The sequence below is a fragment of the Aythya fuligula genome, chromosome 4 (genome assembly GCF_009819795.1).
Source record: "Aythya fuligula isolate bAytFul2 chromosome 4, bAytFul2.pri, whole genome shotgun sequence".
Lineage (NCBI taxonomy): Eukaryota > Metazoa > Chordata > Aves > Anseriformes > Anatidae > Aythya > Aythya fuligula.
This window is the reverse complement of record NC_045562.1, coordinates 40,924,288-40,945,398: the sequence shown is the minus strand read 5'-3', so window position 1 is coordinate 40,945,398 and position 21,111 is coordinate 40,924,288. Positions and strand designations below refer to the sequence as shown.

At 34.9% G+C, this 21,111-nt stretch overlaps 1 protein-coding gene across 4 annotated transcripts in view; it reads right to left on the bottom strand.

Moving 5' to 3' along the window:
- Positions 1-823: 823 nt before the first annotated feature.
- The window catches only part of SCLT1 (sodium channel and clathrin linker 1), a 43,250-nt gene continuing 22,962 nt past the window's right edge, over positions 824-21,111 (bottom strand). For 3 of the 4 annotated variants that reach the window (XM_032186759.1, XM_032186762.1, XM_032186760.1), the window contains exons 15-21: positions 19,634-19,708; positions 18,973-19,118; positions 17,473-17,665; positions 15,960-16,156; positions 6,528-6,606; positions 5,336-5,431; positions 824-1,522 (exon numbers count right to left, since the gene is read on the bottom strand). In XM_032186759.1, the coding sequence (XP_032042650.1) occupies positions 1,460-1,522; positions 5,336-5,431; positions 6,528-6,606; positions 15,960-16,156; positions 17,473-17,665; positions 18,973-19,118; positions 19,634-19,708 (849 nt within the window). In that variant the 3' untranslated portion in view covers positions 824-1,459. The remainder of the gene's footprint in view (positions 1,523-5,335; positions 5,432-6,527; positions 6,607-15,959; positions 16,157-17,472; positions 17,666-18,972; positions 19,119-19,633; positions 19,709-21,111) is intronic. The other variant, XM_032186761.1, reaches the window with a different exon arrangement.

Genomic DNA, 21,111 nt, shown 5'->3' with positions numbered 1-21,111 from the left:
ATCCCGCTGCAACAACTGTCTGGAGTTTCATGACAATATAATCCATTTGCTTTAAAAATCTTTGAAGTCTTAGCAAAACTACAGATTATGGTGGATGCAGGCCTATATCAGACTGCAAAAGCATGAGCAAAGAAGTGTGTGCAACTCTAGAAGTAATAACTTCCTCTGAGGTAATCAGAATTTTCCTTGAGGTGCTTCCATCTTACAGGCGCTACTTTAACAGACTAGCATGCTTTTCTGGAGATGCCACAAACATACTTCCACATGGCAATCAACCCCATCTGTCCTCTAAAACACAAATGCAATGAAGATCCACTATGACAGACACATGGTCTTCGTTATCCCAAAACAATGCGTTTCAGCAAGCACTAGATAAGCAGGGTAAGCATTATTGATCAACTGAATTAGAAGCCATAAAACAGAACTACACTCTTCACATTTAAAAGGGATGACAAGAAATTAAATTTAGTTCAAAATGACAGCACTTCAAAATTAGTTACATGTATCACGTTTATAATACACGCTGAAAGAAAATAGTTCAGCTAGAATTTGAGGATAATATTTATGAAATTTCTCATCTATCAAAGAAAAACTTGAACACAAGAGGATTGCCACATACTGGCATCTGTAGAATTCAAACACACTATGTAAGAGTGTGTAAAAGCTGGATGACCACCCTTGTACAAATTCAAGTACCAGAGAACTAAGGTTCCCAGACATATACCACCCAAGACAGCATGTCAACACAAAAGCAAGGAACGATTGAAAAGTTGTAACTAGGGGAGAGGGAAAAAAAAAAAAAAAAAAAGCACAACTGAAGAAAAATTACGGTCCTTAAAAACTATCTGTAAGAATAATCATAAATAAATAACTTTATTTATTAACTGTTTCCCAGGGACATCACAACAAACTGAAGTGAATTCGTAAAAATGGAAGGCAACGGAGGCATTTCCCAGTTACAACACCTACCATAAAAACAGCAACTGTTTGACATTCATGATGTAATTGGTGTCTTACTACACCTTGTAAAAGATTTTCAAAATGTTCCCAAGTTACTGCACTACCAAAAAACTGGTATTAACAGTATGTCAACAAAGCTGCTTAAGAACTTCCGTGTAATAACGTCTATTGCCTGTAAACAGTTCTGTAGCTGGATATAGCTGGTATTTTTTTTTTTTTAAGACCAAAACTGACCAATATGCCACAGCACTGTATCAGATTGTTCCATCTGCTACATTAAAGAACTTTAATTACATCATTTTGCAGTCTTCTCCCTATGTTTACTACTCATGCAGAGGCAGAATCTTCATCCACCCTTCCTTCTTACCTGAGTAAAACAGAAAATGTTTATACAAACTTTTACAAGCCTTGCTATGCATTTGCTTTTAATGCTCCAATATAAGATTTCTCCAGCAATCTTCTTAACTCCAACATGGTGTGAATGACACAATACATCTTTTTAAATGTTTTCCAGTTCCTTTAGCGAAGCAGCTTTTTTCTTCTGTGAAGTTATGATGCTAAGCTGTAATTAAGAACAAACAGATAGCTTCCTATAAATTTTTTTAAGATCTAAGTAACAGTACACATTCAATATGGAAAATTTCATGGAGAGGGAACAAGCTTAGTTAAGTTGGTATTTGGGGTAAACAGAAGAATTTATTATGCATTTTGTAGATGATTACTGCTTGCATCTTATTTCAGATCTCAAAGAATTACAGATGATGAAAGATTAGGTAGTATGCTTAAAGGTATTTATATAGAATACGTGCATTTTCAGTCTATGCAAACATTATCTTGCATTTTTAATGCTTTTTCACTGCATTACTATTATTTAATAATAAGCTAAGATTCATAGTCATTGAATAACCACTGATAATTTAATATATTATTTCTTCATAATCATCTCTCCTATAAAAGTACCACACAAACTATAGTGCACAATAACGCACCACTGAGAAACAGTCGCCTTTGGCTTAGAAGGCAAAAAGCTCCAGCCTACAATCCAGCAGTGAGCCAAAAACCCATCTGACAATCCTACTTGTGCCTTACTTTCATCTCCTTAATACCTTTAAGAAGCCCCTCCTGCCTTGCCTCCCCCTGCCTGTTCTTCAGAAAGGCCAAGTCAGCATTTTGTGCGAATGCACACCATGACAGTGCAACAGTGACTTGAAATAATGTTGAAAACATCAAAAGAAAGAAAAAAGGTGGGAAACTGGAGTATTAGACTTTAACCTACATCAACAAACATTTCTGGTTTGTACTGTGTCTCTGAAAATAGGTTTGTGGCGCTCTATATATGGCACAAGCTTTGTTTCTTCAGGGAGAGGGGAACCAACATGGAACCACCCCTTTAAGTACAGTCCTAAATCAAACCAACCACCACGCCAGTCCTAGTCCTTTATGGTAAGTCCCTTACCTTTATAGTAACACCCTACAATACGTAGGGGTTAGTTACCTTCCAAGGTAGCCTTCTTCCCCTGTAGAAATTCAGTGTACTGACAAAATCTCAGCAGAATAAATATAACACTACATTTAATTTCATTAGCAGTATTTTGCTTGCATACACAAATATACTATGAGTCTGTTCCCTTTGAGTGGAAAAATCAGTGCTGCTATTTCTCATAGATTTCCTTCTTCTGATGGTATCACATTCAGGTCCCAGACCTGCTGGACATCCATCATGATATGCCTTTGATTGGTATTATATACCAATTGTGCCACTACTAAATATTTTCATGCTGTAGTACTTTACTGACATGCACCTGATCATCCGGTTTACATTTCTAATTTTACTGAAAGGCTTAAAACATGTGAAGAGAACGGTTATTAGCATACAGGAACTGTGGCTGTAATTGCTGCAGGCCCTACTGAAGACACACATATATGCCACATGGATGTCTAGCATTTTTTCAAATCCTTTCAAAATCTCTCATGGGAAAACTGAAACAACTACGTATCAGTTACCTCAACCTATAGCAGTGAAAGGAGAAACGATGATGCCATCCATACCAGATCCATCTCTCAAAGCACACAATTTGTAAGGAAAGTAATTATCACTACTTTGAAAGAGTTACTGATTTAACATCAGTCAGCATAAACTGTTTTACCAAACTGGTCAGTGAATCACACAGCCAAGTCAATTCCATGATGCTTCACAAACATGAGCAGATTTTCTCTAGCTAACTTGCTTCTGCAACAAGCAGTTGTTGGAGCTTCACTGACACTTCAGTCACTACATGAAGTCCTGCCAGCAGTAACCTCTGACAAGCCTGAGGAGGGGCAAGGCAGTTCTAAAGACTATCAGCAAGATCTGAACAACAATACAGCTGATAAACATCTTGTCAAATCTTTGTTATCTTTCTGGGACACTGGTGCAGAACTGTTAGTTACCAATGTTTTCTGGAGCAGCAGGACCTCTTCCTATATGGGTAACTAAGTCCAGGAACGTATTCCCTTGAAAGGTGTATGACCATGTTTTTTTTTTTTTTTTTTTTTTTTTTTTTTTTTTTTTTTTTTTTAAGGCAGAGAGCATATCAGAACTATTAGAGCTAAATAAATAGATCCATGTAACAAAGAGAAGTTTAAAAAAAAAATAAAAATTGGTCTTCCAGAGCAAATTATTTACAACTGGATATAGACCTTGTTGTGGCAGGGAGCATTTCCAGCCAGGAAACATAACTTATGTTATGACAGCGATGCTCGTTTTTTTCACTGTTGTTGGAAAACAAACAAACAAACAAAAAAAACAACACCAAAAAAAAAAAAAAAAACAAACACAAAAAACACACACACACACACAAAAAACCCTATTTATCTTAACTGGACAATTTAGATTAACCAAACATTTCCTCTCTGCAACTCATGCAGGGTCACCCACATTAAAAAGCAAATAGTGTTTCCTAAGTCACTAAATACAAGTAGGAGGCAAAAGGATCATGTTTTAATAGGCAAAACTTGAGCAACAGATATGCTTGGCAAACAAGTGAATGCGATAGAGAGACCTCCATAGGATTTGCTTCAAGACATGCAGCTCAAATAGCAGGGGGAGAGAATGCTGAAGGGATGTCCATCAGAGAATATAATTATAGGTAGCAAAAGGTTGAAACAACTATAGCCTAAATTTTCTCAGAAGATAAGCAGTAACTTTCCACCTTTCCCCCCAGTATCCCTTATGTCCAAAAATACTGAAGAATACTGGTCAAAGTTGGAATGGAGTTGTAAGGGAACTGGAAAAGAAGGCTGCAAAAATTCAGCTCATTAAGTAATTACAATGGTGCACAAAGAGGTCTTAGGAATACGAATAGCTCTAATAGACACAACATGTCTGAAGCTTTCAGACCACTGAAACACATACTAGGCATATTTACTATGGTAGTGAGCTACATGCACCATCCCTGCCTTCCCCCCTTGCCATGGCCTGGAGAAAACCAAGTTATTTCTTATGCTGTCTGCGTAACTTTCAGTACTTTTGACATCACAGGACTTAATTATATCTATTATATGTAACTTATGACAACTGCAGGGGTGTGTACTTTTCCAACAGTCCTTGGGGTTATTGCTACTGGACTAATGAAAATGCAGATGAGCAGACAAGAAATTAACAACCTCTGGAGTTCACACAATATGCCAGGTTCGCAAGGTTGCAGTCTGATGAACAGGTCCACACCATCAGTTCTGTCCTGCACTCACTGCACAAAATTTCCCCACGCTATTCATGCAGCCATGCAATGAATTAGGAGCAGGAAGCTGGCCAAAAAAACACACCAAACAAAAATACCCACAAAACAGCTGTGCTGCTTAACATTTTTATAAATGCTGTTCTCTACCCAGCAACTAAGACATGCTTTGTTTCAAAGCAGTGCTCTGTTCTCAGACAGAGACTCGCCAGGAGATAGGTACTTCTGTGTTTCATGAAGCCATCACTTCCAGCTGCTGCAGCAGGTTACACCAAGCTACAAAAACAAGCCTGCTTATGTAAACAAGAGCAGAAATTATTTAAGGAGTTTTTTTTTTTTTTTTTTTTTAAACTTGCTGCCATTTCTATATAGCAGAATATGGAAACAATCTACCTTCATTCACACACTGAACCACAAGTGTAAAATTTGTTTCCATAAACAAATCTACATCATCAGTTAAGCATCCTCTCAGAAAGCAGCATTTAATCAAACATGCATCAGTTTTGTGATGACACATTCAAAATACAAGATTGCTGTTCAAATTACTTTAGTAATACTGAATACAGAAGATCACCTCTGCCTTGGGAATAACATGAAGTGAGTATTTTTGCAATATTCAATGAGATTTTTGTAGTTAGAGAACTGTTATAGTTTTGTACCTTTTGTGATGCAGTCGCTGCCCTCTGTTCTGCCTGGCTTAGTCGCTTTTGAAGTCTATTGATGTATTCTCGATACTCTATCATTAATTTTTCATCCTGTGGAAACGAAGTACCTTGTTACAAATGTGAAGTTCTCTTTACTGGATCCATACCTATTGCAGTGAAAAGCTTAAAGCAAGAGGAATTTAAGTGGAGCTGTTTACCACATATAATAACACTCAAGACACACTTTTGACACATTACAGACAGTTTCCAGCTCAAATATGACATTCTATCACTTTTCCAATCACAGCAATCTTAAGAGGAAGTTTTATTCATTTCACCATTTGAAGTAAGACACAAAGCTGGCATTTCAATCCAGATAATTTAATTTACACTATCTTACAATATAAATATTTTAGCTATATTCAAAGGGAAAAAATAATATGCATATGGTATTAATCTTGCTACAGCTGCCTTCTGTTCCCTTCATCAAACGGTATGTATAAAGCCTTTCTTTACCATTCTTTAACATTAGTTTCAAAAATCTATTCCCACCTTAACTCCATTTTTCTCCTCCAAATAATACAGCACTACAAAAAACAACACACAAGGATTCATCCTAGCCAGAACTGGATATTATCCCAGATTTATGAAGCAGACTGACAGGGTAGCTGTTTTCTAAAGTGACCGTTAATTATTGAACAATGCACATTCCAAAACAGCCATGGCCTTAATTTTTAATGAATAATGCTTTTATCTGTATGCATATGTACACATAAAGTGTACATTCTACTATACATATAGTATGCTGAAAAACTGATCTCTCTGCATATGCTACATTATCCATAACACAATGCATCCTCCTTTTTAGAGATATGCAGACGTAGGCCTAAGTTTCTTCACAAACATTTCCTGAACTGTATAAAATTACCAGATTAGTAACCATGAGAGATAATCTCTCTACCTTTCCTAATAATTTGAGAGTAAAGTTAATTTGTCTTCCTGTCATTTGAACACAACAGTCAGCAGAAACAATGGTGTTTTCAAGCTATGTCTACTCCTGTCAAAAATCCTTTTTTTTAAAACAAACAAACAAACAAACAAACAAAAATAGAAACATAACTCATCTAAATGGGTTTCTGTTAAGATCCTAGTGTATCTGCATTCTGTTGTAACTGAAAGGAGTGGTCATTATCGGCCAATATCTTACCTCAATTACCTTTTCATTTGCCATTTCCAGCTGAGAAATGAGCTCCTGGGTACGAAGTTTTTGTTGACTCAGCTCACTTCTATTAATCAGAAGAAAGATGCTGATTAACACAAAGTAGTGCATCAGTTATCAGAACATGATCTCAAAGGCTGTTTCTTGCATTGTATGGGCTTGTGGCATATTTTTAATTACAGCGTTACTCTTAACACATTAATTTCAAAAGCACTACAAACAGAATGTGTATTCACAACTGTAATGGCAGAGGAATTAAATGTGTTAGTTAGAATTAAAAGAACTTTGTCACAAGCATTCAACAATTTACAGGGCTTTCCTGCTGTTTATCTTATTTTACAGGCATATTATCAAATACACTATGAATTTGCCCAGTGCATTTAATTCTTAGATTAAAATTCTAATGAGTGTTTTATAATCAGACTTCAATATGGACATTTTTGAAAATACTTTGAAGTACAAAACTCAAATCCTTCTGTGCTTTGTGTGACAGACAACAATGCAACATTTCATAAGGAATACGTTCCCTTCTTCAAAGTGGTCTTTTTACTATTACACCACGAGTTTTACTGATCCTAACTTTGTATAGTAGTGAAGATAAAATAATAATTATTAATTAATAATGCAATTAATATTAATAATTCAATTAATATTATGCACCAAAACGAGCCATTTTCAGTATACAAGTCCTAACGAACAGCTGTTTTTTGAAAACTGTCTTAAAGTTCATTTTTTATAAGCCATTTTGTTAGCAATACAAAAATTTCACACAATTCACATTTTTTCATACATACCTTTTCAAAATAAACTATTCAAACGCTACAGCTTACAATGTGTGAACTGCTTATGGTCAAATTTAACTATACTAATAAAAAAGGCTTTGACAATACAGAACTATCAAATTGTGACAAACCATCTCTATGCTTCGTCAGCTTAAGGAGAGTACCTAAAAATTAATTTTCAATACTAAGAATTCTTACTAGTGAAAACAATCAGTCTCCTCTCTTTGTTCTGTGGTGTGGAATTAGCATTCTTAGCAGCACAGACCATAAATGGAGTTTGTATGCTCAGGTACAGCTGTATATCAAGAAATTATTTTGTAATTACATCACACTGAACATGTTTTGGAAGCAAACAGTTTAACCTTGTAAATATAAGGAAATATGACAGCTGTCAGGACAGACAGTTGATTTGTTCTGATTGTTAACCCTCCCCCTAATACATATTATGAGATTTTAATATTAAAATTCAGTGTTAACTCCAACTGCTGAATAATTAAATCAGTCTCTATGGCATATTGTCTTTGTTAAGTGAGTAGGAAACAAAAGGTGAGCTTTTAGTATTTTGGCAGACGGGTGATAAATTCACCAGCTGTAGCAAGTACATTCTGCGGAGCTCTCATATGACAAATATAGCACGTGCCAGATGTTTTTTTGGTTGAGTTATACTATAATATGCTTCAGTTAGTCTTACTAATTATGAATTTTGTATACTGCCAGTACCTGCAGCTGTCTCTCATCCTGTTAATTTTTTTCTTTAATGAACATCTTAAAATAAGCAGTTATGGCTGCCAAACATTACAGAAGTGCAGCCAAGAATAATGTTTTGGAAATGGAGGAAACTTCTTCATCTCAAGATGCTGTGCAATTCACTCTGTGTACTGTACAGGATATGGGGAGAAGGAGAAAGTGGCTCTGGCCAACACTTCATACACAGACCAAAAAAAAGAAAAAAGGTTCCTCAGAGGTAGATTCTTTTCAAATATAGAAAAGATAAATCTGAGAACTCCGATAAAGACACACAGCTACAGATGAGTCAGAAACTCTTAACTATAATACAGAAATGTTTCAGAAACAGAAATTGGAACAAAGACACACAAAATAGCTGCAATAAGGTAAGAAGAAAGTTATGACTTAAGCTAAGCACATTATTTAAATTTAGAAACAATATGGCAAGAATTCCATTTTAAGTAGTGATGATTATAATTCTAGTTAATTTTACAACAAATGTGTTTTTTTTTTTTTTTTCCCAAAATGATATACCTTACTACTAGACAATAGTGGCAGATAGCTAACGTTACAAATGTGCTATTTTTTCATACTACGTATTAGTATTTAAATTTAACACTTTCCTTTGAGGAGAGTTAAGATTTTTGAATTAACTTAAATGATTTTTTACAAGGCAACCATTTTTGAAGTACTTACCCTATTATTTAAGCCAATGTTTATAAACTATCTTATGTGCTGATTGTTCTCTTAGATTCAGTTTATTCTCTTCTAAGAAGAGTTTTCTTTTCTAAGTTTCTAAGAGTTTTCTAAGAAGAGAACAGAATTATATATATGTTACCACCCCTAATCAGACTTATTTGTACCTTAACTAAACAATCACGAGTCTGAGACCAAAGATTCACTGCAATTCACTGCAAAGTTGACAGAAGTGTAAATTTCCTGTAAAGTTTTCAAGTTACAAGATCCATATTCTTACCATCTGCAGTTTTCATGTTACACTGCACTGAAGGTCATTCTATTGATAATACAGTCGTTTGACTGAATATGACATTTCAATTTTCTCTGTGAATCTTGTTCTGACCTCTGGTCCAGAACAGAATTATGTTCAACAAGTACGTGCTCCTTGTATTGACCACTGGTGAGGATTCTGCTTAGTGAGTACATGTAGCCACTGCTTATCTGCCAAATTTCAGTTTACCCCAATTCTTTTTTCCTCATTCTCAGGGTTAGAACTTAAAAAGAATGAAAAATACCAATAGGTGAATTACAAGGGATTAACCATCTATTACAGCTTGTCTTATGACCTCTTTCTTTCCTTGTTTAACCTCATTAGCGTAAATACAGCCCACTCAAGGCCCAGCACTGGACTTTAAACAATGAATGAATAATTTTCCCTCCCACCCCCCTTTAAAATTTGTGTACTGACTTTCATTTGCATTTTCTTTTAGTAACTGCTTACAGATTTGATTACCCTGTTTTTGCTTAAATTCTGTTGTCAGAACTTTCTCTCTTACACCTTCTCGATCTAGCCTGCGTTCTCTTCTTACTGAGGTTTGTTTCCTTCCATTCATAAATTTCATAACATTATCTTGGTATTGGTGGCTTCATTTTCTAACTTTGCTGCCATTTATTCTTCTCAGATTAAATATGAAGAACCATATAGCCTTATTCACAATGCTGTAGGGTAATAAGAACAGTTCTAGCCAGTACCTTTCCCCCCAAGATATGGCCAAACTGACAGTGATCTTGGAGTTGTGTTCTACAGATGTAAAACTGTAAGCTCTACATCCTGTGATGAAAAACAAAAAAAGCTGTCTCTGTTTCTTACAAAATCCTACATACATGGACTCCAGCAGAATGAGGGACAGGGTTAGAAGGGAACTGAAAAATGTCATGGATTCAGGTAAAAGAGTTTAGCAACTGAAAGGAAAAAAAGCAAAAGCAATCACTCACCACCAAAAGAGGAACACCCACCTACTTTGGAAAATCCTTCATCCAGTTTAATTTCTGAGAATTAGATTATTATGAATGGTTTATCGCCTTGGCCAGTTTGGCCAGCTTTCCCAACTACCTCCCCTCTCTACTTCTTGCCCACCTCCAGCATACTCACTGGGGTGGCAGCATGAGAAACAGAGGCTTTCGCACTGCATAAGCATTGTTTGTCAATAGCTGAAGCATCACTGCATTATCAACATGGTTCTGGTCACAAATCTAAAACGCAGCCCCAGTACTCTGAAGGTGAGAGATTTTTATATGTATTTATATATACATAAATATATAAAGACATAGACAATTTTTTTTTTTTAAACATACATATATATAGAAAAAAACAAACAAAAATTCATCAGCAAAAGCCTTTGGACAACTTATCTTTAAGTATGAACACTGTACCACTTTCTTTTTTAAAACTTTTAACAGTAATTACTGGAATGACTATTCTATAATTGTACATAGCTGCCGTCCTTTTCATAATCTCACTGTAGTTTAAGTTCACTTTAGTAAATGTCATTAAAACTCATAGTACATCTAAAATTGATGCAATCAAGACACAGAACAGCTTCATTTCATAGTCTGAAAGACTAGATGCTTTGCAGGAATAAAAAGGGTAAAGACTAGTCACAAGTCATGCTGCCAAGAGTAGCGTTTTTATTTGGAAGTATGACCTATGCTGCAAGAAGCACTGACCTTCCTAGTTACCTTCAAGATTGCCTTTTGGCACATGTATATCAAAGTAATCCTGGTTCTTTGCCCTTATAATGAGATGAAGGTAAGGTCTATTACCAGTAAATCCTTCTAAAAATGTACAGCATCTTAAGATGCTTAGAAGGAAGACAATTTTGTCTCATATATGAAGAATATATTGTACTTTTCTGAATAAAATGGTGGAATGTAGTCTACAAGTATTCAATTCATTGCCTAGTGTTTCAGCACTGTTTTTATTCCAAATTCAGTTTCACAGGCAACGATTATGTGTTTAACTTACACCGAGACCCAAGTGCCCAAGAAAGCACTGAGTAATTTTCAGCGAAGCTTAAAAGTATTGACTTACTAACATTTTTATCTACATTTTTTTCACTGAGTTACTAGATTCTCGTGCTATTTAAAAAATCACTTTGCTCTACTATTGGAGCTTGAAAATTTACTTTTCAATTAAAAAAAATTAAAAGTCAACTAATGTTCTCTGATGTTGCTTTGTTTCTTAAAAACATTTATTTAATGTTTCCTTTATGTATATATATTATACTTCGCAAATAAAACACAACACACTGAAAGACAACAAACAAGCAGCATAGAATATGGAAAAGCAAGCAGCTGTTGCCAGGAAGTTAGTAAAGAAGCCAAAATGTTTCAGACACTTTCACATGGAAAATGAAAGTAATGAGGAGAGACCAAAACAAGCAACAGATCATGAATTTAACGCAGAGGAATGGGAAACACCTACACTAAATGGGACGCTGACTCAATGCCTGTTAGGGCTCGAGAGCTGCACTAACAGCAAACTTCTGGTGAATGCACTGTTAAGCACTTTTATGTAATGTGCCTCCCCAGTAGACACGGGCTTGACTTTCTAAGGAAGTTTATAACTTCATGAAAAACATGCACTTGTAAAGCACATTACTATGCTGTAAGAGTAGTAATTCTTGTTAAAAACTGAAATTTTATGTCACCAACACAATCTCTGTATTTGCCCATACATTTACATGAATCCGATACATAAAACATTAACTTCATTAATTGCCAAGGTTTGACTCATACTGCTCTCAAAATATATTAAATAAACATGACATGCTTAGGGAGTTCTATGCTGAAACCCAAAAAGTCTATGTTAGTATCTTTATCTAAGCTCATACCCTTGCTGCCCAATCAAGACAGATGAAATTTCTAAAGAAAATATTAAGTTTTTCTTAAAAGTTCACAGCTTAACTAACCCTCTCAAAAACACAAACTTAGTAAGACATGTATATAGGAAAGCTGGGTGAACATCATCCTTTCACTTGGAGTCTGATATAAAACTTCCTGGTATGACTCCCTGCATTAGCTTCAAGAGGACATTCAAAACAGAACCTGTAATTCAATAGGCTGTGTTTAGCAAGTATCACTACTAGTTAGTGGTCTTGATGATAAATCTATCAGTGCATTGGCTGCAAAACTGTTTTGCTCTTTAAGTAACTCAGCAATTTTATTTTAGTTCACTACAAGGTAAGATGTGATTTGCCATTCTGCACTTGCACACAAAATGCTTATTCAAGAGTTACTGCGGTAAGATTAAAATAAATAATTATTAATTTAGAATATGAGCTTTGATTTTGCATTGAGTAACTTCTACTGTGCAGCTCAGGAGCTAGTTTTCATACCAACTGCATTCTATGCTGTATAATTAAGTATCTGGTAATGCACATAACATATATAAAAAATAAACTGGTTTTAAATTTCCTAGATAATATTTATTTATAGGTACTCTCATAGCTACTTGTCAACATAATATCAGAACATCACTGCACAGATTTAGATGAAATTCCTTATTTAATTTTAAATTACAACCTTTTATCAGAGAATTAACTTGTCACTGTTGCCAGCCTCCTTCTTAGGCAGAGCAAATCTTTTCCAATAAAAAACTCTGATTCTTGATTATACAAAAATGTAAAAGCATCACCAACAAAATCGTCTTAAAATGTAACTGACTTTGCTTTTAGACTTTGCATCAAAATGCCTACTAAAGTGACAGAGAACCAGATGGGCTTAGGGTAGACTTAGTTTATAATGAGATGAACTTTTTTTTCTATTCTGCAGATCAGGCAGCATTTGCTGATACAGAATGATAAATTAATGCAGGGGTTTCCCAGATGATACCACACAGGCATAAACAGGGGCATTTTGAAAATTTAATATCTATTTTTCATACAGATTCACAAAACAGACTTCCTCTCTTGTCTGTTATATTTTCTATGTCAGCATTTTGCTGCAGATAAATAAGGTCTAAAGCTTTTGGGCCACTATTGCAACATTTTAACACTTTGCATTAAAGCTTCATGAAGGAAAGCAGCTGTTTCACAGACAATTTTAATTGCTTTGGAAGTTCACAATTTTTCCCTTTTAATTGGAAATTGCTGAATTATATTCTGAATCTCAGTTAGGAAAATAGATGCTCAGCTATGGCAGTTTTCTAGTTTCATGTACAGCAAATAAACTACAAATTTAACAGCTTAAATTTACCTTACCATGAAACACTACAAAATATTTTTCTTCTCTAGTTACTGCATTTAAAATAGATGTCAAAAAAGCATTACAAAGATGCAGCCATAAAGTGAAGCTGTATCACTAAGACTGTCAGTTAATATGCAGAGCTCCTGGTGTCTTGCAGACACAATGAACACTGTGATGATTTCTTCTGAAAGACACTTTTTGCTTTAAAAAAAACAACAAACACTGTTTAGTAATCTTCACAAAATGCAGAATATTTAAAGGCGAAATAAATCCAGCCTATATCTGGACTGAAAACATAAAAAAAACCTGCTTACTTAGGAGAGGTGAAAATGACAAGAGGGACTACGTAGGACTTTTTTTATCTAGAAAAATAGGCCAAAGTGTTAGCTCTAATTGGACTTAGCATGCTTTTGGTCTATCTGAAAAAGTTTAAACTGAACTAGTCATCATAGATGACTACAAAAATTGTTATAACCACTATAAAAGGAGTACTTTAAAAATAAAAGGGCTTCTAGGTTGACCAGTGAAGCTTCAATTAAATCAGAAAGGTCATCAATAAGTATTCCTCTATTTGAACAGAGGATAGGAACAACTTGTCATAATAGACAGTGGGTCACTTTAAAAACATAAGAAAATAGTTTCTAAGGGATGAACTGTACATACTACATATGACACTGCTATTTGCAAAATTCACTGGAGACCAAATTCACATTCTTCTCCCAGAAGTTCGAAAAACAAGTTAGAGTAGTGGTATGGTAAATCTGCAGATGTAGTCTACAACAGAAAGTTACATTTCCTTGCTCATGTTGGGAAACCTGGTTCTAATTCTACTTTCACCACAAGCATTCTGACAACTAAGAAATGTCAAACTATGCTTAAAAAATCTGACTTAAAATTGCAACAAGGATATTGGAAACATTATGGTTGAAGCTGACAAGTTGCAAACCATTAGAATGGAACATGAAAAATTTACAGATTACACCAAAGGAAATAAAAGCTAGAATTCATAGGTTTCCAATTTTAATATGGCAAAATCTTTGCTTCCTTGTTAACATAATAGTAAGCAACTTCTAAAATCAATCTGAACAAAGAAATATACTTGAGTGCATCCGGAACTTGACATGGCTGAAGTTAAAAAGGTAATTTCAAAGTTCTCAAATTAACAAAGCTGCATGCCCCAGATTTTTCTTCTAAAGACCACTGAATGTCCTCTCTAAAAGGTACATATAACATTATAATCTTCTCAAACCATTTAAAGAAACAAGACTTATGAAATCAGGCTTCCTGGTTTAGAAGTAATGATGCACCAGTCTCAATTTCCTCCAGTTTTCAACCAATTTTGAAAAGAGGGAGATCTTGAAGACAAACTTAGAAGATCTATAAAAATATGAGGCTAATTAATCTCTACTTTATAGGAAACTTGATCTGACTGACAGAGTCTCCTGAGCTTAGGCATCAAATAAAGCAAACATACATCTTTGCCTCTTGAGAAAGACTGTTGAAAATGTGGCCTCCCATACGCCTCCTATACCCCACAAACACCACCTACCTGGCCAGCGAGGGTGAATGATTGTGTGTTAGCTCGTAATTTGCCACAGTTTGTCTGCTACCTGCCAGCCAAAAATGCACAAGGAAGCTTAGATGGAGGAAGGCAGTATCAAAAAAGGAATACACTAGAAAACCACTGTGCATGGATAAATTAATTTAAATTTTAACACTTTGCAATGTGTCCTTACAGTGAAAAGGAAAACCAAAATGAAAGCAGATGTCACATTTGCTTATTTCATAAACTGACTGGTAATGTATCTTAATGGATATTGTGTATACAAGTAGAAGCAAACACTACCTACAGCAGTATGCGTTTAAAACAAAGAAAAGCTTGTAGAATTTATTTCAAACATGACTTGAGAATAGCTTATTTTTCACTGGGATGCTTCCTTCACTACTCACTCATTTCCAATAACTCACCTTCTTATTTTTCTAAGCCAACTGCTGCCTGTTCGTATATAGGCTCACAGGCACCATACATGTTTGTATTGCCCAGCCTCTAGAAATGATATGTAGTATGTGTCTGCTGTGTGAGATGCCCTTGTCATGGCCTCTCAAGATTGAAAATGTTCTTATATTTTGTGCTGGGAATAAAAGCATGAGCCAGTTACCTGTCAACCTGTATGAATTAAGAGAAAAGTAAAGTTTATATCATATTTTTGCTTAAGGTAATCAAAAAACTCATTTGTATCCTCATTAATGACAACCAAGTGCTTGGATGAGAACATCAGATATGTCTCCCAATATGCTTTTTTCAACTTATTTTACAAGTCTAGAGACTCATTCCACAACTGATTTGATGAAGACTGCTCTGAATAGTGATAAATATAGGAGTTTTCATAATACAAAGCTATTTTTCTACACTGAGAATGCTATATTCTGAAAGAGAAAATTAAAAAGAACATATTCCATTTACTTTTTGTCATTACAAAATTCATACACATCAACGAGATGTGAAATTTCAACTTCAGTGATTAGCTGCTAACTTCACAAAGGGTTAAGTTAAAATGTTCTAAAGACAACAATTTTTTCTTTTATTTGCTACAAGCACATCATCTATTCTAGATGGTTTGCCCTTCATTGCTTTCCACCATCATACTGTCATAGCAAATGGTTACCAGAACTGTAACAGTTGCTGGAACAACAAATTTGCACTTACTTTAGCTTACTGATCCTGGCTTCTGCAGTTTCACTAAGACTTTTTGTTTCTTCTTTCCATCGATTTGTTGCTTTTTGCTGAGCTACCAACAAACGTCTAAGTTCAGCAGTAGACTTTTGACTGGTGTCTTCCAATTCCTTCAGTCGAGCTTCATATCCGTGTTTTTTCACAGCATGCTCATGCTCCATTGTGCTTATCTGGAAAAAATATCAATAGGATACAACCAAGTCTCTCACTTCCTTCTTTTTTTAAAAAACTCTTGAGCTAAATTTATAAGCATTTGCTGAAAGCATGTAACATACAATAATTAAACTTGTAATTATATACTCAAATAGATGCATGTTCCCAAAGCCAATTTAAGCAAATAGTACAACTGACAATAAAGGATAATGAGCTGTGTATGCTTATTTTTGTAAATAAACTTTATCACTCTCCCTTGTGTTTTCTCCACAGAACATATTTTTTCTTCTCATCTAGCCAAAATGTGTTAGAACTTTCTGAACTGCAACCAGAATCTTTTGCACATTAGAGGAAAAGGGAGGCAAATAACAAATCTTATCTGTGACTGACTATAATGGAATTTGGTCTGATTAGGGACATATGAAGATCTAGTATTTGTTTTATAACTGCTACCTGTCACGCTTTACTAAAAGGTTCTAGAGTTGGAATAAGATTTCTTTTTTTAATTTGATTACTTTTTTTTAATCTTGAGGTACAAAGCGGTACCAGGATTTGAGATGGCCCTCATTCATAATTAACTACAACTGTTTACTCAAGTCTGCTTCATTGCTGTAGATTCTTAGATCCCTTCAGTATCCTTATACTCAGAGTTAAGAGCAGCGGGGAACGCATCAGCTCTATATATTTAGAAAGCATGTCAAATCAAAGCTGTTATTCCCTTCAGAAGCTAAAGGTACAATGAACCTGCTGAGATTAGTTATTAATACATTATCCCACATGCAGTCTGTTCAGGTACATTAAATGAAACATATTCAAAAAGAACATGTCTTTCAGCTAAGTATCTTGCTTGCAAATATTCACACAGAAAAATACTCTCTGTCCAGAAAAAAACAGAACTAATGTTTGACAACCATACCATTAATAAATTTGTTAGCTACACACTGCTTTGATAAGATGGTAGATATGCAAGCAGAGGAACACTGTACTGAGAGTCAATACATTCCTAACATTGAAGACAGTAGATAAAGATCTGGAATTGGAATGGGTAAAATCACTTGAAGGTAAATATGTTACTATTTGGAATATTTACCTTATGAAAGCATAGAATATTTGGGATCCTCTTACCAAGCTGAAAATAACACATTAAAATACAACCTAATTAGCCAAGGCTGAATTACTCACAAGATCATGAGGACATACGATACAGCACTACAACAAAATTACTTGTAAGCAGAAAAGAGGAAGCATCATTGAAACTTTCACTCCCTTACACGCTGCCTTATTAAGTAAATATCAGTCCTATATTAAAATAAAAACAGCACATAAACCATACCTTTATTTTAGCTTTTTTTTGAGCCTCTACGGCTAGTTTTCTCAAGCCTTCCATTTCTTTTTGCAATTGTTCGTTCTCTTGCTGAAGTTTTAACCTTTGTTCACTGACAAAACCACTCTTCTCTCTTTCTGAATCCAGAATGCTTTGCAAATTACAGATAATTTCCTGGCAACGAGATTTCTCTTCCTCAGAGCTGAAAGAGAAGTCTTGTTTGAACGCAAGAAGAGAATCCATTTTACAGTTTCATAATGCTACTTTGCTGCAGTTGCAATGGTGCGAAGATAGGGGACACTAAGTTTGTAGACAGCAACAAAATCTTAATAGAGCAATTGGTCTAGTAGGACACTGCCTCTATTGCTGTTAAAGGAGGCTATCAGGAAGCAAAGTGAAGGCAGAAAAAGGAAGTTCTTCATGCAGTTATGTTTCAGGTATAGAACTCACTATCACACTATATTGTAGATGAAAGATTCAAGTAATCCATGTAACAGTAAGAGTGATAATTAAACATATAAATATATGATGTCACCTTTGGACATTTTTAAGCAGCCCATCACTATCAGAATGCTGTCAGAACATTCCAGTGAAGTATCACTGTCACCTTATACTAGTGATCAGTGTTTCCCTTAGATGATTTAATTTGGACAGTGCTCATGAACATACATAAATTTGGGACAGATTTTGGTCTGAGCCAGTATATACATCTCCCTGTTTCTTCCTGAAAGCTTGTATCAGCTCAGAATGTTTAATGGCCTTTACACCTAGGACTATGTGCAAGTCAGCGTAGTATTTTATCAAGTCTAGGGAATTCATAACAGCAATCTAACATTCTAGCAATCTCAGTAAAATGGCAACGTGGAACAGTAGATTCTCATTTTAAACACATTTCTAGATTCCCAAATGATTGCTCTGGAGAAGAGAGAGAATTTATGATCATTGAAGATCATAAATAACTTACAGAGAATCCTACACTTTTTATTCTGAGAACAACCTGATCTAAAAACGTGTACTATACCATGTCGTTTACCATTACATTACTGGAATTACGATAATATCCGTTAGCTCTCTGAACACAGACCTGAAATGCAGTATGCTACATAAACATGGAGTGTTACACATGCACTAGAAGATACCACATTGCAGATGAATTTATAAAGTAATAAATTCTGCCCAAATATTTCAGAGCATAACTTTTCCTACAAACAGTATTAAGAAATATGTCAGGATTTCAAATAATGTACTCCAATTTTTATCATTTTGTAAAAAGAAAAAAAGCTGCTTGCAATTCTAGTCTTGCAAAGAAAACTTTTCATCCTATAGTCTGTTATTCCCCTTAATACTTTTATAGTGATTCATAATTACCCTTGCTTCAGAATTATGGCAACTTGATACTATTCCTGCTACTGATGGAAAATGTGACAAAGACCTAACACACTATCAACAGCTAGTCAGAAATAATTTCCATTATTTTCCATTCCTGTCTCTGTAACATCCATGACTTACTTCATTTCCAGCTGTTTCAGTTTATTTTGTGTTGTCTGTAGACTCAGCTGAAGGTCACCTTTTGTAGTTTCTGCAAGTAGGTACTTCTGATGCAGTTGCTCTAGTCTTCTATTGTCAGATTCATGTACTCTGTCTTCCCTGTAAATCTGAAGAATAAAATTCCATGTAAGATCAACTTTACCTTGCACGGGTGATTGACAGCGTAGTAATGACAACAATGCTACTCCTCATTATGCCCTATTTTTCAGATTTAAAACAAAACTGAATTTCATCGAATTTTAGTGTTGCTGCTACTTAGAAAAAAAAAACAAAAAGGTTTTCAAAGTTTTTTCATCCATTTGTATACTGAGCTTAAGTTTAACTGCACTATGTACCAAGATTCTTTCAAGTACCTCTCCCTTTACTTTTTACATTTTTCAAAGAATACTCTTTTTCAGTTTAGAATTACAGCTTTAAAATGATTTCTAGATTAATAGCTTAGAATGCTGACATGAGTATTTACAGTTAAGAAAAACTACTCAACAAGTAAGAAACTTAAGGGTCACAGAACTGTCCTTCATTCCAATATATTTGAAAAACATGAAACATAAAAAATTAACACATCTTTTCCTACTGAAGAGAGATCTTAAACATGATGTAAAAATGCATAAAATTGCCTTACTTTTTCAAGTTCTTCTTCCACTGTTCGCTTTTCTCTAATGGCTCGTTCAATTTGACTCTGTTTTTCACCACATTCCTGTTTTAAAATAAGTCACTTTAAGTACATCTAATCAGAAATAACTCACAATAAAAATTCAAGAAGTGCCAAAGACAAATACCCACCATTGCAAATGTAATTTTTTGCTGTAGGTATGTATGCATTCAATTGTATTTACCTGTTCATTATTTTCTCTATAGGATTGGTCATTCACTACATAGACTACAACATGCCAAATGAAACTTTTTAGAAATAAATTTAATCCTTAAAAAGCTGCATAAAAACCAAACTCTTTTAGTCCCCCACAGCAGTTGTTACAAGTTCCAAGTTGATTCATGAATATGATGATTGTGATGCACTTTCTCTTAGTATACTTTATCAACTTTTGTATACTTTATTGCTACATATGCAACTACAGATATGCAATAATCAGCTTTCCTTGCTTTATTTATCCCTGAAAGAAACAGGGATACTTAAGAAATGCCACCACATGGGAAGTATTTTCCAGAGCACAGAATCTCACTGTAAAGAGGCTTGTGACCTATGATAAGAACAAGAATAATCAAGGAATAAACTTACACAAAGAAATGGGTAGATTTGCAGAACCCTATTATTTCATGCAAAGCCAGGCAAGATTCTCAGTAAAAGTAAAATATGACTGTATACACATAAAGTAAATCTGCACATTAAAGATGAATTTTCAAAGCAAAGTATCCTTTATACCTACATTCGAATCGCTGCACTGACTGTTGAGACACTACACACAGTCACTTTTGTTAAGCAACATTAAAGGCACTGAATGTTGTATTAATGACTATGCACATGCAAGGGGTAAAGTACTACTATAATAAACCATAGTCCTAGATAATTACTCATAAATCATAACTATTCCGTGCACTGTGCTATCATCTACCTTTTTTGCTTCTTGTCCTTTACACAAACTAAACTGTACAAAAGAGCTGTGAAGGTACTCTATACTGGTAGCGAGGAAATGGTTACACAGCAGGACTAAACTGCCTCTGATCAGACAAACTGTGAAAACCTGTACAGATCCATGACTATAATAGGTCCTATTAGACATATAATAGCACCTATGATAGCTCATTCTGGTTCAGCAAAGTCCACCTTATTCCTGTTCCCTGAGCCATTCCTTCACAGATGAATTTCCTGAGAGACTCAGCACAGACTCCAGCTCACTACCTACGTATCTGGAGAGAACTAAAAATAGTATCAATTCTATTCTCTCTATCCGTTTATTTGCCTGTATTTCTCTGCATTGGCCATATGACAAATCTAGACAGGTACAGTAGAAGAAATGAGCAGTGTGCGCTGTAGGAAAGTTGTTATTGATAAAGACAAGTATTTTGTTAGGTGCAAGTGGTGCACCAGTACTACAAAATCTACACCAAGATCCTCTCCAAAACAGGAATCACATGGTATTT